An 18,393-nucleotide genomic window follows, 5' to 3' on the forward strand; every position below is an offset into this window, starting at 1 on the left:
ATTGGTTTCAGCCTGAAGCTGCTGTTTATCCTACACACATACACACACGAGTGTGTGTGTGTGTGTGTGTGTATATATATATATATATATATATATATATATATATATATATATATATATATATATATATATATATATATATATATATATATATATATATATATATATACACACACACACATATATATATATATATATATATATATATATATATATATATATATATATATATATATATATATATATAAATATAAATGTGTGCTTGTTAATTATATAGTGCCAGGTCTTTTACTGCGTTATTTATTTGTAACCTTTTTTTTCTTAAAAAGCTATTATTATTATTATTGTTGTTGTTGTTGTCGTCGATATGCGTGTATCTTTCTAAGATTTCATAAATATGTTTGCACAATTAGGTTATCGCTAGCTTTATACTAAACCGGGACAGCCTGGGTTTTTTTTTTTTTGGCCAATATAATCGCAACCACCGAGTGTGGTAATTTCACTTTACCACCGAAACTACAGAAAATGAGGAAGCGAATTCACTTGCGTGGGGAGCCCGCCCATGCATATTACAGATTGTCCAAGTTGCTCCGAGTTGATCCGTCTCCCCCCTGTTTGGCCATTCCAGCACAAAAGCAAACAGGGGCGACTCGCTTAACTGTCCTTCTCCACCAAAGCTGTCTTTTCCTTCCTCGCTTTTCAAACTGCTCTCTCGTCTGCCGGTTTCCTCAAGCCTTTTTTTTTCTTCTCCCCAATACTTTCCTGCCCCTCTCTATTTATGAAAACGTCACTTCAAGTCCCTCCCTGTTTGAATCTCATTAGTTTCTTGTGTGTTTCTCCCTGTCAATAATCCCGAATCCAGACTCTCTCTATTTCCATCCCTCTCTATCTGTCAATCAGCGCCGCCTTTGAACTGAAAACCACTCCGACCAACTTCAACTCACTCAATCCGAGCGGCTCGGCTCCATCTCCGGCTCCTTTTTCTGCCAAGATTCCCTTCTTTTTTAGTTTGTACTAACCGCCAGTCCTTGGGAAACGCCAGTGCAGACCCTAAACTTAAACTCGGATTCGGGATCACAGAGATCAAGGGTTTAAAACTTTTGTGTTTTGCCCCCCAAAATTGCTCGGGAAAATGCCGCAGCTCAACGGCGGTGGAGGGGACGATTTGGGTGCGAACGATGAAATGATCTCCTTCAAAGACGAAGGAGAGCAGGAGGAAAAAATTTCGGAGAACTCCTCTGCAGAAAGGGATTTAGCAGATGTCAAATCTTCTCTCGTAAACGAATCGGAGACGAATCAAAACAGCTCTTCGGACTCCGAGGTAAGTGACAAATATTCGCGAGTGGACCGTCCATTAAGCAAGTTTAACTTACACTTTGCGCGATATGTTCGGTGGCACCACGTTAATAAGTAGCGAACGACCCCGCTGTGTTTCTGAACTGCAATCCGTGTCTCGTTGCATTTCAAGGCGGAAAGACGGCCTCCGCCTAGATCTGAAAGTTTCAGGGACAAAACAAGAGAAAGTTTAGAGGAGGGTGAGTTGCTGTTTTCTGTAAAAAAAAAAATATCCCGTCTTTTTGGACTTTTACGTTAGTGAACGACACAAGCGTGCCGACGACGTAGCCCCATTACTTTTAAAATGCACACACAAAAAAAGTTTTTTTGAAGGTGCCTAAAAAAGTTTTCTTCTTTTCCCCCCGCCATGTTAGCTGCGAAAAGGCAAGATGGAGGGCTGTTCAAGGGCCCACCGTACCCGGGCTATCCATTTATAATGATCCCCGACCTCACAAGCCCGTACCTCCCGAACGGATCGCTCTCTCCCACGGCACGCACAGTAAGTGGGTTTATTTCCACCTCTCTGTACACATAAGCGGGCACACTCGACGCGCAATTTACGGGTTACAGGAAAAGGCGTCCTGTCTGGCGACTTGGCTGGTAAATACAGAAGCGAAGTTGCGCAACTTCCAGCCTGGTTCGGCTGCCGTGCCCTGGCATGGGGGCAGCCCGGGCTGTGCGCCGCAGAGGCGCTGCGGCTACGCGGAGGAGCGCTGCTGGCCATTAAGGCGCTCAAGAAACACAGTCCCAGTATTGGAAATAAAAGCACACAAATGCGCGGGTTGTATTTAGCCAGGGCTGTTGTGGGACGAGGTCGCTTTTCATTTAGATTTTTAGACTCGCGTGCAGAATGAGCCTGTGTCTTGCTTGAGGCAAGATTTAGCATTTAATATTTCTGATTGTGTTCAGCGATTATTATTACTATTATTTTGATTGTTGTTATTATGATATTATTATTTGTTATTATTATTATTGTTATTGTTATTATTGTTGTTGTTGCTTCTGCTGCTGTTGTTGTACAGAATTGTGTGGTTCAGGCTTCCTGTAATTAGGATGGCAGTGTCTTAACAAATATGTTCACTTGTGTATCTTAACATAATGTCGAAATGTGTGTTAGCAGAAAAAATAATTAATTAATCTATTAACAGATCAAATTAAAATAGTGGTTCCCTATTGAATGGAAGCACTAAGGCAGATACCGACAGCTCATCCTAAGAACATTTTTTTGAGCACTGTAAAATGGTAATTAGCAGTCGTCAAGTCAGTGAATTTGAGACTGTCAGAATGTATGCATAACATTATAGTCTTTAAACATGAACCAAGTGAAATATTCAGCAGCAGTTTGAGAAAACGTTTACAGATTTTAAGTGACTAAATATTTGCATAAAATATGCACACGGCATAAAACATTTATCTTTGAAGTGATGACAATTTGTATGACATGATTGACCTTTCATGATAAAAGAAAAAAAGGTAAATAAACTTGATCTGTATTTGTAATTTAGAGAGTATTTAAATAGATCCGTTTCTTATAGTTGTCTTTTCCCCTTGAAGCTCAGTGTTGATATAATTATGCAGTTCTCCAAATTTTCCCAGGACACTTTGTTGTCTCAAAGGACATTAGTATTACTTAGTAACAGGGTATTTTTTTAATCCACAGTTGTTATTTATATTATTACTAATTGCCAGGCTTTGCTCCTACCCTTTTAACGTTACAAGGTTCAGACAAATTGCAGACATAAAACTGACAAGCCGCTTTGGTGCTGAAAAAAAATATGTTGCTTTTATTAAAATCCCTGTTTAGTCTTTACGCTGAAATTTGAATGCATGTATTTGTCTTGAAAAAATACAAATTTCAAATTTTTACTGTTGCATGAATCGTATTTTAAAGATTTTGGATTGTGTTTTTATTTTAGTGAAGCATAGCCTTGTTCATTCAGCGCTCTGTGAATGTGTCTGTCATTAACACGGCCACTGACAGCATGCTCTTCCAGAAATTCTCCTTTATTGAATATGCTTTTCACGTGATGGGATGTTCAGGCCACCATTCCTTGGTTTTTCTTGCCCCCAGAACTCCTCGGGAGTATAATGGCAAACCGGATTACATACGGATACGCCCCTGTTCGTATGGAAACACACGCTTTCGTGTGTGCATCCTGTATGCGCGACGGCTGCTTCTCAAAAACATGTCGCAGGGAAGAGAGACCGACGAGCCGGTGGACACGTGTGCTGTTTTTTTCTGTGTTGCGGATGTTTTCGGAGCCAGTGGCTAGATGTAGTGCGGCGCGCGGAGGACCCAGCTGATGTCCCGAGGGCTGGGATCTAAAAGCTCTTCTGAGTGCGCCTTTCGCCGCCGCCTTCCTGGCTGGAGGTAGCGGCCTATAGGACGCTCGCGTGCCTCCAGCAAGTCCATTTTTTCCCCTTCCCTGCAGATTGTTGTGTAAAGTTGTTGCGCGTCACCCTCGTATGTTTTATGTTAAAATATCCTCCCTGCTAAATATTTGTATTGATGCTCATCTGGGTGAATTGCTTTATTGTTTGTGAAGCAGTGATGTAATAGTTGATCTTGTGGTCCAGTAACTGCAGCCAGGCCTGGTCTCGTTAGTACGGCCCACCCCCTCTCCCCATCTAGCTCATACCCCCCCCCCCATGAGCTACCTGTGTGTTGCCTGGGTTGTCCGACCCACACGGCTTTGAAGTTGAAAGCCGTTGTATTCATAAACGCATTACTTAAGTCTGATATAAATAATTCACCTGGGCATCGATTAGCTGTCCGTCTATTTAACAAAAGCGGAGGAAGGAGCACACGCGTAGCTGGCGCCGCTGCGGATCGACCTTTATTACCGAATGTTTTCCTCTGTGTCGCTGAGCACGCATCGCCCAGTGCAGCCCCCGCAGCCCACGTTCCCGAACACACCCTCTATTTTTACCAAATTACAGTCAGCTGGAACAGGATGCTGGGGTGTTGTGTTCACCGTCCGACAAATAGGCCTCCTTATCGAGCCTCTTTTGTAAGGCGAGGCAGATTTACACATCAGATGGGTGATGTAAGGGATTAGCCAGAGCAAATGGTGTGGTAGGCTGTGGTGTGGAGGTTGACACCTGAAATGTGACCCCAAAAAAAAAAAAAAAAAAGACCCCTTTTGAATTTTTTTTCTTAAGTCTGATGTCAGCTGATTCCTCCTGATCGTGCTCGTGCAATAGTGATGAAACGCTGGTGCCGGTGCCCCAGAGTACACCGCTGGGGGGAGGAGGAGGAGGAGGAGGAGGAGGAGGAGGAACCCTCGCCGTTGCCGCCTCACCTCCGAGTTTGCTTCCATGCTCGGCTCGGCCTAGAGAGAGTCCCGACGTACTGAGGGATGGGAGGGTTGGCGTTGAGCAGTTCGACCCAAAGCTGTGGAGTCAGCGCGGCCTCCCCTCCCCTGGCCTCCGTCAGCCCCTCCTCCCTGCAGCTACGCACACCGGCCGGCGAGGCCTCGCGACCGGCACGGGCGGAAGGCCGCCGACCGAGCGTCACGCCTCAACAGGTCTGCGAAGAGGCCGAGGGCCGCGCGGCGTGGAGCCCTCGCCAGCAGAGGGCTGCGTACCCCCAAATTCTCCGCCTTTATTTACGGCCTCTCCACTTCTGAACGCTGAGATATTTGACGCCACCCCCGGCCCCCGTTTTTTCCCCGGGCCTGCAGACGTTTGGCAGGGGTTTCCAGTTTCGACATGTAATTATGCGCAGTTTTTAAAAAAAAAAGGGATAAAATAAGAAAAGAGACAAAGAGAACCTGCAACGAGCAACGTGGTCTGTTTGTTTGGAGTGCAGAAAAAGGAGGGCAGACCTGTGCCGGGTCCACTGCCAGCTTGGCACGGTGGACCATGGCCAGTGGCCTTGCCCCAATATGGCAATGGTCAAATAATTTAAAAAAAGATTAGATTTTTTATAATTATGTTTCATTGTGAATTGTAAGCTATTTTAAATTCATTTATTCATTATGGTTAAAAACGTGTGTGCGTTTCCTTTGTGTTGGTTCGGGTGAGCAAGTTTTAATAGACAGCAGTTATATCTTTCTTGCCATTTTACTAATGCCTAGACGACAATAGCATATCGTATGGATTATGTGTGTTCTGTGGCTGTGCTGAATAGCTTGTCGTGTGAGGTGAGAGAGATAGTTTAATGTGGATTTAGGGGGATAGACTCATACCTTATCAAATTGGCTTTACATGTTAATGGCTCCTAATTGCTATCCGCAGGGGGCTCAGTGAGCCGAGCGCCCAGGTTTTGTGCTGCTCTTTGCAAAATACACTCCCGGTTTATTTAGAAGGTTGCCATCCTTTTGTTTTGCAAATCACTTTTGTTTACAAAGAATGGCGGAAGCGAATCTCTCCCTTCTTGTCTGCCCCCTAGTCTTTTCTTTCTTTCCTTCTACTCCTCCCGGTCTCTCTCATCCTGCTTGCATTCATGAGAGAGAGAGAGAGAGAGAGAGAGAGAACTGGTCTCTGTTTTGCTTGGGCTTGATAAACAGCCATAAAAAAGGGCAATCTGTTTTGGATTTGAGGGAGTTAAGTTGGGGAGCAAAGTTTGGCACCATTAAACTGAAATTGGGGCCTGCGGGACATTAGCAGCGCACAGCGCATTCTCAGGGCTTAATTAGTCCGAACTGTAATTGTTCACGCTCTGCCAATAGGAGTAACGCTCAGGAAAAGTGGAGTTGCACTTAATCGGCCCGTGGTTTTGAAAACAATAAATCACTTGCATATTTGTGCCGTGATTCAGATGGCGTCTCGACCTCTCCCATCTCGACATGTGGTAAATTGTAAAGTCAATGAATTGCAGATGTAGGGGTGAGTGAGTGAGAGAGTGAGAGAGTGAGAGAGAGTGTGTGTACAGTAAGGTTTTGTTAACGCCTGGTGAATGAATGGAAAAGATCGGCACTGTAAATATTTACCGTGTTTGGGTTCAGGTATCTCCTTAAACTGCTGGCGGTGCCGTGGATCCTTCAGAACTTTTCTTTTTCCATTGCTTTTCTTTTCCCCCACATATGTGCATTTCATGTGTTCATCACCGCAACTAGATGACTAAATAACTAAATGTAACTAAATGTCCACTCACCAAATCCCTTCTAAGTACAGAGAGCGCGCTTGACAGACAGGAATTACTGATCATTTACTTATTGTCTTTTTTCCTTTTTTCTTCCTGATAGAAATATTTAAAATTCGTCCTGAACTTTCCAGAATATTAAATGTGCCCTGGTCGTAAATAATGTCCCCCTTTCTGTTTCCAAAGTGTTTGTAAAACGGCACCCGTGGTCCTGTCCCTGGTTGATGAACGGGGGAGCCCAGGCGCTTGTAAATCCTGGGTCTCCTCGAGCAGCAATGGCTTGTCAGCTGTGTGCTGGAGACTCCCCACCCCTGCTATTCATTTCCATGAAGTTCTGCACAAAGATTGCACTGTACATCTGGAATGCAACTTTTGTCATCTGTTAAATATAGTCCTGTTGCTGGCCCACACTGCGCGAGGCTCCCAAAAACATGGAAATCAGATTAGCGTGGCCCTCCCGTGCCATGACCTGCGTGTTCGCGTGCGCCACCTCCTTCGCACACGTGTTGATTTGCCAGCGTGATGGCTGTGTGCGGATTTGCACGTTACGCTTTTTTTGGGGGGTTTTTTTTTGAGGACAAAAGGTACGTCCAGTAGTATTTTGGAATTCCCACTGCTGGCGTCTTCCTTCGCGGTGGGACGAATAAAGGGATACCTCTGCTTTTTATGCGGAGATTTTCACAACCGTTTTAGAGCCGATTGATTGTTTCTGAATGTTGGTGTATTTGTTTTTGTATTTTTGTATTTGTAAATGTCAGGTGAATTAACGTTGCATAAGCTCTCAAAAGCCAAGAAAATTATTGATTTTGAGAAAAGTGAATACAAATTGTGGCTGAAACTAAGCTAAAGCTGCTTCACTAACAGAACTACACAGCACCTATAGTAAACAGATATGATTTTGTTTAATTAACTCTCTTTTATATTATTTATCGTTGAATGGTGTACGATTAGGGATCCTATTGCTCTTACCAAATTTGATTTAGCTATTTACAAATAGTTAGTAGCGGCGATTTAATTTTCAAATATCTTCTATTTCTCCAAGAGGAAGTTTGACAGTGGAGTGAGACAATAATAAAAAACTGAATGTTAAGAATGTTTTTCTAAGTGGTGGGAGGGGCTGAGTGTGCAGTGCTGGCTGGCCTGCAGGGTGAGGGTTAAGGAGAGCGGAAAGGCAGTGACCGGCGTGCCCGTGGAGGTGACGCAGAGGAGGGGGCACGGGGGGTTGACCGTGGGGGTGGGGGGTGGTTTGGACAGGGGCAGGGCAGATTGCGGTGGGTGGTGGATGGGAGCTGGGGGCGAAGTGGGGTGGGGGGGGAATTGTCACGCACAAAGGCCTCCTGAATAGGCTGCATTATTGCTCCTAATGCTGGGGCAATGAGTGCGGGCGCAGTTCCTGGTTAGATGTCTAAACAATGGAGCCCAGAGGCCATGCATTGATCTGCTGGTATAAGAAAGAGAAAAAACACAGCAGGACCAAGAAAAGACAAGCAGGGAGGCGACACGTTTATAGCCCTGCTTGATGGACAAGCCATGTGTGTGGCTTTTCTGCTTCGTTCATGAATCGGGGCCCATTCGCTCCTGATTGGTGCCGCGTCACCGGAGCTGCAGTGGCGGAGCTCCAGCAGAGAGGGTGGAGTGACGCTGGAATTCGGTTGCGCCGGGCTTTTGTTTGGATTGGAACGTGCCAGACTTGGGCCAAAGTGCACACACACACACACACACACTCACACACACTAACAGGCTTTCTGCTGGTGACACAGTCGCCCTTCTAACCTTTTTATGACAAATGATAGAAGTGCCTAAGTTTGTACTGTGTGTGTGTGTGTGTGAACATGTGCTTGTTTCACAGTGCTTTTATTATCAAACGGCAAAGATAATGTCAGGTGTGTATACGTGTCTGTATGTAAACTGAACTACAGTATTTCACTCTGTATAAATAGCTGAGAAAATGACAAGCCACTGTCACATTTAAAGAATAGGAAACGGAAGTTTTGCTGTTTTCACTGAAATCGTTTCCTTCGTCAAGCTACAACAAATAAAATCCCAGCACGGTCTATTTTTTAGCATAAAAGCGAGGGAAAGTGGCGTATATTAGGCTGTGTCATTACGCGTAGTGTAAGCTGGAAGACAAAGGAGCTCTGACCAGCCTCTTCTGTTGCTGTTGATTATGTGGTCCTATTCATCCTTCCAAACTTTCCTGTGAAATGTTCCTCTTTGATAAGGGAGCGGTAATTTGGCGTCACTAGTACACGATTCCTGACGCTGATGGCAAACTGAGATTCTGGAGCTGCCTGTTTACCCCACATTTCCACTGTACCTGTACACACTTTGTACACATTTTGTATCGGTAAAGCACATAATTGAGAACGTAATAGGTGATCAAATTTGGCCTATGTGGTATTATTCATCTAATTAAACTTTTAATTGCTGGTGGGTAAGCCGAGAGCAAGAGTCCAGAGAGAGAGAGAGAGTGTGTGTGTGTGTGTGTGTGAGTGTGTGAGAGAGAGTGAGTGTGTGTATGTGAGTGTGTGTATGTGAGTGTGTGTATGTGAGTGTGTGTGTGTGAGAGAGAGTGAGTGAGTGAGTGTGTGTGTGTGTGTGTGTGTGTGTGTGTGTGTGTGAGAGAGAGAGTGAGTGTGTGTGTGTGTGTGTGTGTGTGTGTATAGGGCAAATATATGTGTGTGTAGATGAATGTGTTTATGAGCTGAGTGTCTAGATAAATGCAGTCCTAGGTGACTTTATGAATAAAAAATTATTTTATAGCTCAGTGGAAAGTGTTGGAGATTTATAGATACAAAACAGACCTCTGTTTTGCACACAGTTGACCATTTTTGGTGCAGCTTTGCCGCTGTCACACACCCCCTCATACACACAGGTAATCTGTCCTGAGTCACAGACATGAAATGAGGGTTTTACCTGCAGTCTTAGAGATCGCTTCAGCGCATGCAGTCATCCCACCCCGTCCCAGCCCAGCCAGAACGACGGTCAAGCAATATAGATAACGCTTCATGTGACACGCACTTTCCTTACCACGTGACGAGAGCCTCTTTTCTGTTGTTTGCTTGCATGCGGTTTAAAATCAAAACCACAGACTGTGATCAATATAGGCCAGTGTCCAGCTCTTCAGACGCTCCGCCGTCCCGGTGCTGCATGTGCGCATGGTGTTGGGGGGTGTCGGGGGCGTAAAGGCATCGTGTGGTTGGTGATCCCTGCTGTGGTTAAGCCTGGATCAGCTGTCGCTCACTACATCTCATTAGAGAGTGGTGTGAAAACTCAGCTTAGTCGATTCCAAAAGCGCAGGGAATCGACTTCCCGCGCTGAGAGAATTGTCAATTGCCCTCCAAGAAGGGTTTGGGGGGCAGGGTGAATTTGAATGGGAGTGTATCAGTTACCCAGGAGGGGATGGGTCTGAGGCAGCGCGTGGCGCTGGGGTGTCTGTGATGACGTGAAGCCCGGCGCTGTGGCGAGGGGGTGGGGTCTCGTCGCCTGGAGCGACCGCTTGTCTGTCTCCCCAGCTTGTCCGGAGCGAGCAAAGGTCCGTGAGTGATTTATACGGGGAGAGCGCCTGATCCTGACCTCAGGCCGTCGGCTTTGGATGCCAGGTCATGTGACAGTAGTGGTGACGCGTTGGCCAGGCTGCCCTTTCGAACGCCATTTCTCTTTATCTCCGACTTTTAGTGCCCCTCTATCTTTATGGGCCAGCGCGCTTTGCATTTTTCAAATATCCATAAAGATAAGTTGTCCGCTCTGTCATAACAGGTGGCGTCTAATGGCGGGATCTCGGGTCGGAGGCTAAGCCACCTTCAGCCATTTGGGCTCTGTGCTAACAGGCTTGTTGCGGGAGCATTTTTTATGCTTCTTGGATGACGACGACGATGACGATGATGATGATGATGATGATGATGTTGATGTGAGGGATCGGTTGGGTGAACGTGGAGCGCGTGACGCCGTCCATGTGAACCCGGGCCGCAGCCGGGCTCCCCTTGCCTCCCATTGGCTGTCCCAGCGCATGCGCAGCAGACGTGTGGTAGCGGGTGCACTGTGGAATTCTGAGCTGTCCAAACAGCAGTGCGTGCGTGTGTGTGCGTGTTTGTGCTCTCATATATATATATATATATCATATGTATAAATAAATAAATATATATATATACACACACACACACACACACACACACACACACACACACACACACACACACACAAACGTACGTGTGTGTGTGTGTGTGTGTGTGCTGAAAGTTGTGAAGTCAGGATCTGTAGCTGCAGGCCCCATTTACTCTCCGGACCGATGTTTCCCGGAGCCTAGTGGTTTGGATGATTGATATTGAAGTATGGCTAAGCTCAATTCATCTTAGCGAGCAGAGCAGTGGAGAGAAGGAGTCCCCCTGCGCGCCACAGCAACCGCGTCTGTAGGGCAGCTAGACATTGACATACGGGGGAATCAACTAATTGTTGTTTGAATTACCTGTTGTGATCCGATGACAAATCTCCTCCACTCCTGCCACTGGAGCGGAAAATGCAGCCCGGATTGGCATGATGTTAGCAAGTGTGTAAACCACGCTTCAACAAGATGGATAAACGCAATTATTGGGCAGACCTGGAAAGGGAAAATCCATTTAAAGAGCGTAACGCTAAGCAGGGGCCGTGGTTAATTCATTTGGCCAATTTGCGGGTGATGTACGAGTGTCGGGGCACATTAGTCAAGGGGAGTGCGCGCGCGCGTGCCTGCGTGTGTGTGTGTGTGTGTGTGTGTGTGTGAGAGAGAGAGAGAGAGAGGGGGAAAGAGCATGGATGGGTGTGCTCGTGTGTGTTGTGTTCAGGGGGAGGGCTTGTGCCGGTGAAGATAACGCTGTCCCCTTTGGACCCACCCTGTCATTTCTCCATTATCCTCCTCCTGCTCTTTCAGCGGATGATACAAATGGACCCAGAGCTTGGAAATGACAAAAATATCCAGCGAGTGCAGGAGAGTGGTGTGGCCGCATAAATGAGGCGGTGAGGGCGGCGCTCGTCTGGGACAGCAAGCCCACCGAGCGCCCCACTCCGCCCACGCCCCACACACAGTCCCAGAGTCTCCAATCAGCAGCCGTCTGCTGTCCCAACCTGCACGCACATCTCTCCATTATCCGCTGCAGTGCCCACCTGCCCCGCTCGCTCAGCACTTCCCATGTGCCTTTGCTTTAAGGTTCTTTTCAACAGGATAAAGTTGTCATTTTCCATAGGATGAAAAAGGCATTATCTTTCCCACAGTCTCATAGGTTTTTTTTTCCCTTTGGCCACAATGGAACATTATTGTTTTGCCAAGGCCTGTAAGTCCCTGTGTCCTACACTCTGTGACTTTATTGGTTGGTGTAGTACTTGACAGTTCCATGAGGTGAGCAGTATGCAAACACAGTGAGCACAGCGGGTGTGGGGGCGTTGTGTTACAGCACCCTGCTCAGCACGCTGGCTGAGCCCCGGGAGTGTGGTGTTGTGATGGGGGGCGGTCGAGGCCTCCCCAGCAGCACCCGGAAAAAGGCTCTAAGGCCTCCCCACCCCCGGCCACCCCCCTCGGACCCACGGCGCTCCAACGCGATTTTCCGAGCGCTCGCATTCCGTCTGTCTAATGGACATGGCCAACTTCCGCCTTCCTCTCCGCTCCGCACTTTCCACAGGAAGTTGTCTCTAATCCCACATACCAGGGAGGCCCTCCTTATCCAAGCCTGTCAGCCTCTTTCTCCAGATCTGCGTCTTCCAGCCTGTCTTCTGGCCTGTAGTTAGAACGGCGTCCCCTCCTTCCGTCTCCATGTCCCGTGACGAGAACAACTGCGGGAAGTAGCTTGCAGGGCAGCGGAATTCCTCACCCGAACACACAGACAGGAAAACCAGAGCTTGGACTCCTCTGTGCGCTGCTCAGATCGGTTTACAGTGATAGACGGGCCTCCTGACGCAAGTGTTCCCATTCGAGGGGTGGCTGGCAGTCTTATTGGGCCCAAAAGGGGATAACAAATGTTTTAAGCAGCCATTCTATATGGATTTGAATGCGATACAGGCCTAAAATAATTTGTGGGGAGAGAGGGCAAAGGTGTAGTTCCTGCAGCTCCGTGGCCTGCTGGCCTGTGGGAGATCCCAGCCCTCGCTTGTCTGGCCCGACAAAGCGGGGCGGCATCTCCTGCCTCCCTGGGTTTTGCGAATGGGACAATGTTAGTGCAGCGCTGCATGGTGGCGTGTCCTCCGATGGTTAGGGCAGATTTATGGCTTGTCCGTAGGGCAGAGGAGCTGCACGGAGGCTTCCTCCCCGAGAGGAACACGACACCCAGGGGGCCAGAGACGCGCACCAATCGGAGATCCATTAACACCAAGCAACGCAACAGGTGACGGATCAGACCCGGCTGCGTGCCGGAGAAGACGGGGCCCCAAACGTTTCTATTGGGGTTATTGGGGCGACGCACAGGGCTGCGTTTTAAGTCGCCAGCGGAGGCCCCGCTCCGACGCTGGCACCCGCGGTTCTCTCCCAGACAGTGTCGCTGAGCGTGATTTACGAGGAGGGCTTGATGGGTAGATTGCATACTTTAACGCTCGGAGAGCCACGGCCTGAGGCGACGGAGGGAACGACCGCTAACTGTTGACGGAAGCCGGCGGCCGGCAAGCGGAGGCGGATGAGTGCGGGTCTGGTGGTGGGGCTGCGTACTGGGGCTCGCCGCCGGGACTCGGGAAGAAGCGGATTCCTGGGATGCTCCCCCAAGACAAACCACGGGCCCAGCAAGGCCCATGCAGCAAAGCCATTCTTTCTTTTAAGAAAAGAACACTTTCGTCACTTCTCTACTGCGCTTGTTACGTGGTTCACCACACCGGCTGGTTTCAAAACGCCCAACGTAGCCCGGCGTGTTTTTGTTTTTTAGTTTTTGAGTTGTTGTTTTTTTTTTGAAAGACAAAGAGGGTACCTGCCCTCACTGATTACAATATTCTGCACAGAGCCTGTCATGCTCTTCTGTGTCTTCATGCCTTCTTGAGCTCTGTCACACAGGCTGGACAGGAGGACACACCTGCTCTCGCGAGCCACTTAAGCGCATCTTACTCCGTGTCATGGTTGCGCTGGCTATAATTTAGCAAATAGCACCAGTAATGATTCAACGGGAACGCGCAGCGGCAGGGCCGCAGCCTGTTGGCCATCTGCCTGGTGGGATTACTGTTTCTGCGTAATTAAAAGTGCGACCTTTGGTGGGCTGCTGGGGTGTGTGTGTGTGGGCAGACGGATGCGTGGGGCTGGGCTCTGGGTTCCCTCCACCCTCTGGGGAGGAAGGGGTGAGAGGAAGTGCTTCAGTGTAGAACTAAAGATAGCACGTGTAACACAGTGCAGCACAAGTGCATGGGGGTAGTAGGTATGTGTGTGAGTGTGTGTGCGTGTGTGACTGCGCATGTGTGTTTGCTTGTGGATGTGAGAGAACCTGCCAGCCTGGCTTATTTAACTTGAGTTTAGTTGGGCAGAGCAGACACCCAAAGTCCGAGTGATCCCTGGGTGCAGCCAGCGTGTCCGTGCGTCTGTGAGAGGGCGGGGGGGCGGGGGTGCGGGTTAGAGCCACGGGGGAGTGGGGGGGGCTCCTGCTTTCTCTCTGATTTCACGTGCACTCTCGTTTTGACTCCTGAGCCTCGACTCGCCCTTGGACACTTTCCAGAGACTACAAGCCTGCTCTTTTTCAGCACTCCTTCAGAACCAGAGCGGAGAGCCCTGGTCAGGCCTGGAATTGGATTTCAGATTTGATCTTGTTGCTCGTAGTAAATAGAACATTAAAGACACGAACACTGGGGCCTAATGAGCGTGTCTGTCTCTCTCTGTGTGTGTGTGTGTGTGTGTGTGTGTGTGTGTGTGGCACACCCCCTCCCAATATCTCTCTTAGTCCCCCCCACCATCTTTCTTTCTCTTTCTTTCACTCACGCAAACAGGATGTAGATCTGAAAAAGACATTAGACATGTAACCAGTGAGGAGTGGATGGCGTTAACCAACACTTCCACCCAGAGGAAAAGTAAAGTTAAAAAAAAACAAAACAAAACAAAAATAACTGTCTTAATTATCATGACTGACTGTGGCGTGGCTTCTGTGTGGTTGGCCGGGCATGACCGAGGTGGCACTATCTGTGGGCACGGCGCCAGACTCCTGGTAAATTACAGACTGTCAGGAAAGAAATAGAGTCCCTGCTTCATTCCCTCATCCCCCGATGCAGGCCATCTCTGGACCTTTTGGCAGTCACGAGCCCATGCTACCGGAGTTTCAGATCTCCCTCCTTTTACCCCCACTTCAGTTTCCCATACTACCTCTGTTTGCCCCTTTAAGAATCCATCTCTCTTCCCTCGATCTTTGTTTCTCTCTCTCAGCATGCTCCCTGATTATCTCTCCAAACTGGCAATAAGTTGATTGCTTTACAGAGATGATGTAAGCCCCTGCCCTAGGGTACATCAGGTTGGCTTTCTCCTGCTTCATCTTGTAAAGCCTAAATTAACAGCTGGTTTGGTTTGAGTTCTCCCGGATCTGACTACAGGATTAAGCTTCGTTCTCATGTGAGTCAGTCTGGTTTGATTTATTGCAGGTCTATCAAAAAAGATCAATGCAGGCCCTTTTGAAAGTAAATCCTTAATCGCTCTTTGCACTTACATGTCATCATTGTGATTTTTTTTCTTTTCTCCTGCTCTCAATCCCTCTCTCTCTCTCTCTCTCTCTCTCTCTCTCTCTCCCCTCTCTCTCTCTCTCCCCCCTCTCTCTCTCTCTCTCTCTCTCTCTCTCTCTCTCTCCCCTCTCTCTCCCTCTCACCCCCCCTTTCTCTCTTTTTCTCTGTCTCATCTCGGCTGTGCGGGGAGTTGGCGATCAGCAGTGTCAGTGGTATTTTGCTGTTGTAGGGGATGGATTTTTCTTTCTCATTATCCATCCATCACCTCAGCTCAAATAGAAGCCCAGATTTAGCAGCATTGGCACTGACCCCCCCCCCCCCCCCCCCCCTCGGACCGAATCCGCGCTTACGATCTCACTCTCTTATTCCCGCCATAATGGTCAGTGGACGGAATTGGAAAACCGATGCTTGCCTCCTGCTCAGATCGTCTCCGAAAAGTAACCAGCCTGGTGCGTGCCAGGCGTTGGTACCCAGCCTGATGTATGCTGGGATTTTCTGTAGGGTCCGGGGGAGAGTGAGCACACACCTGCCGCCAGCCTCTACCCTCCCAGGGCCTCGGGGAGTCGGGGTGGGGCTGGACAAGATCCGGGGCACTGTGTGCGTGTATAAATCCCGCGGATGGGCCAGTTTGCCACTCGTGCTCAGCACTGTGTGGCGGGGGCGCGTACTGGGCCGGGGGCCGGGGGAGGAGGTTCTCCAGGCGTGCGGACCCAGCCTGCCTCTCGTGTCCCGTGCTACGCTTTCTCCAGCCATCACAGGAATGAACACCGTCGCGTGTGATGTGCTCCGTGTGTGGGGGCGGGTGGTGCAGGGGAAAGCAGGGGCAGATCGATGTCAAGTTCAGGTGTGTCCTCCTCGCGGGCCGGTGCAGCCTGAGGGGGGGCTGCGTCTGCCTGCTACGTGGGAAGGAATGACTTGCTGTCAGCCAGCTGGACCTCTTAATCCTATAGCCCTGGGGGAAAATGTGTGCGTGCGTGCGTGCGTGCGTGCGTGCGTGTGTGTGTGTGTACATAGGTCTGTTCCAGTATGTGTGCCTAGCATAAGTTTGTAAGTTTGAACACCCCTCACATATTTTTGTGCAGCTGAGGCCATTGTGTCCAGTCTGTGTGTGTGTTTGTGCATGCTTGCACCTATCTGTTTTGTGGGAGTCAGTGTCTGTATGTGTGTGTATGCGTGCATGTGCTTGCATCTTCTCATTTTTATGTGAGTCAGTGTTTTGTTTTTTGCGTGCACGCGCGCGTACCGTGAGTCAGGGACGCTGTTTCCTACGCTCTGTGTTTACTAGCACTGCTCACTTTTAACAGGACACTATATTTATGTGGCTACGAGTAGCCTGAGTTCCCCTTGATGTGGGATGAGAGTAGGGGCTCTTGGAGGGTACGTAGACGTGCTGCTGGTCGGGTGGGAGGCTTGGAAGGTTGCCAAGACGACAATGCTCCCTCTCTGTGCCCCAATCAAGGCCTTTGCTCCTCAGTTTTGGCTCCCTGCATTGTCATCGGCAGTCCCCTGGAACGTACTGAAAAGGGGCATTTCATCACCACTGGTCTTCATTAGGGTAAAGCAGACTATTTAGCCACATTCCATGCAAGCTTTCTCTCTCTCTCTCTCTCTCTCTCTCTCTCTCTCTCTCTCCATCACCCTCTCCCTCTCTTTTGGCGTAGACTTTTGCATATATCACGGGCTGGCAGGCTAAGAGCTTGGGACTTCCCCACGCCACACTCCAAGCCTTTGATCCTTTGCTTTGGAGGTAACATCAAAAGGAGTGGCATAGAAAGACAGCTACTACTGTGAAGTTCACTGTTCAACTTGATGGCTTGGCTGAGGGCTTTTTCTCTTTTCTTTTTTTCCTCTCTCTCTCTCTCTCTCTCTCTCTCTCTCTCTCTCTCTCTCTCTCTCTCTCTCTCTCTCTCTTGCTGCGGTACTGCTTCCCTCAGCTGACAAAAACACACAGTTTGTAGCCAAGATATTTAAAAAAAAAAAAAAAAACCCAAACAAAACATATTAACCTTTATAGAACCCACGCCCCTCTGGAGCTAGAGCCTCGACTGCTAATAACACGGAGGATGGCGTGCGGCTCCCGGGTTGCGGCGTGTTGCATCAATGCTGCGACTGTGGGCCCAGGAAAGGTGGAGCGCGAGACGCTCGCTCGGCAGCGTCTGGACGCGTTCAGCTGCCTCCGCTTCCGATCCGACACTGAGCTGAAAGAAGCCTCGTCCGGCTCCCGCATGCGAAAGCTTAGCTGGAACAGGCTGTTGTGAGTCTAAACTATAAAGGCTGAACTTTATTATAGCACTTCTCCTCTGCAGTAATAAAGCATTTATTTGTAATTCATGTTTAACTGTAATTCAGTTGAATGTGACTGACATCTTGCGAGGGAAACAACTTTTTTGGTGTGTCATGGCATATTTAAAACATGGAACATGCTTCAGTTTAGCTAGGTTGCTCCGGTGATCACACACACACACACACACACACACACACACACACACACACACACACACGCACTCACACAGAAATGAGCAAGAGGAAGAAACTCATTGTTGGCACATCCTTCTGAAAATGTCCATTTTCTTAGCTGGTACGTTTCGCTGGAATGTGAACACACCAGTGCCTACTGAAGAAAGCAGGCTAAGAGGATAATTTCAGAGTGGCACATGGTTTTGGCAGAGCAATTCCCAACCCCAGAATAAATGTACAAAAATATATATTCTGTTTTTTTTTTACTTTCCACCGTCTGTTTCTTAGGCAGTATGTTTTTCTCTAGGGCTGTGGGAGATTGCCCTGTGGTTGTGTGTGTGTGTGTAGTTGTGTGGTTGTGTGTGTGTGTGTGTGTGTGTGTGTGTGTGTGTGTGTGTGTGTGTGTGTGGGAGAGAGTGAATAAGTGAGAGGGAGAGTGGAGTTGGGGAAGAAGGCATTAAAGATTCAGCAGTAATTGGCCTGTGTGATGGTGTCTGTCACCGCTGTTTGTGGACGGACGTCGCCGGTAATTAACAGAGAGTGGGAGGAGAACCGAGCTGTGGTAGCGCGGAGCCTGCGGGTGGGGGGATCGGGGGCGTGGCGGTGGCACCAGGGCCAGGTCATTACTGCAGTTTATTGGGAGGTGAGGGGCACTGTTCGTGGGGTTCATGCTGGGAGAGGAGCCAGGTCTCCGGAACAGCCATGCCTCTGCCCACGGCAGCCTCTGGGTGACCTTCACTGGCTCCTCCAGTCCGCCGCGCTCACGCCATGCTAATGAGCTCCATTAGCCGCCGTCTTATTACTTATTTATTTATTTCACATGGGCAGCTCGACTGTCTCCCTGTGGCAGGCTGGGATTTTTTTTTCCCCCATGA

The 18,393-nt window shown here is 48.7% G+C and overlaps 1 protein-coding gene across 29 annotated transcripts in view; it reads left to right on the top strand.

Moving 5' to 3' along the window:
• Nucleotides 1–264: 264 nt before the first annotated feature.
• Nucleotides 265–18,393, top strand: part of tcf7l2 (transcription factor 7 like 2) — an 83,153-nt gene continuing 65,024 nt past the window's right edge. For all 29 annotated transcript variants that reach the window (XR_004776844.1, XM_035533439.1, XM_035533440.1 and 26 more), the window contains exons 1-3: nucleotides 265–1,321; nucleotides 1,469–1,535; nucleotides 1,710–1,834. Coding sequence is in view for 28 of the 29 variants with exons in the window: in XM_035533439.1 (XP_035389332.1) it covers nucleotides 1,133–1,321; nucleotides 1,469–1,535; nucleotides 1,710–1,834 (381 nt within the window). In the remaining variant the exon portion in view is untranslated. The remainder of the gene's footprint in view (nucleotides 1,322–1,468; nucleotides 1,536–1,709; nucleotides 1,835–18,393) is intronic.

The sequence above is a fragment of the Electrophorus electricus genome, chromosome 14 (genome assembly GCF_013358815.1).
Source record: "Electrophorus electricus isolate fEleEle1 chromosome 14, fEleEle1.pri, whole genome shotgun sequence".
Lineage (NCBI taxonomy): Eukaryota > Metazoa > Chordata > Actinopteri > Gymnotiformes > Gymnotidae > Electrophorus > Electrophorus electricus.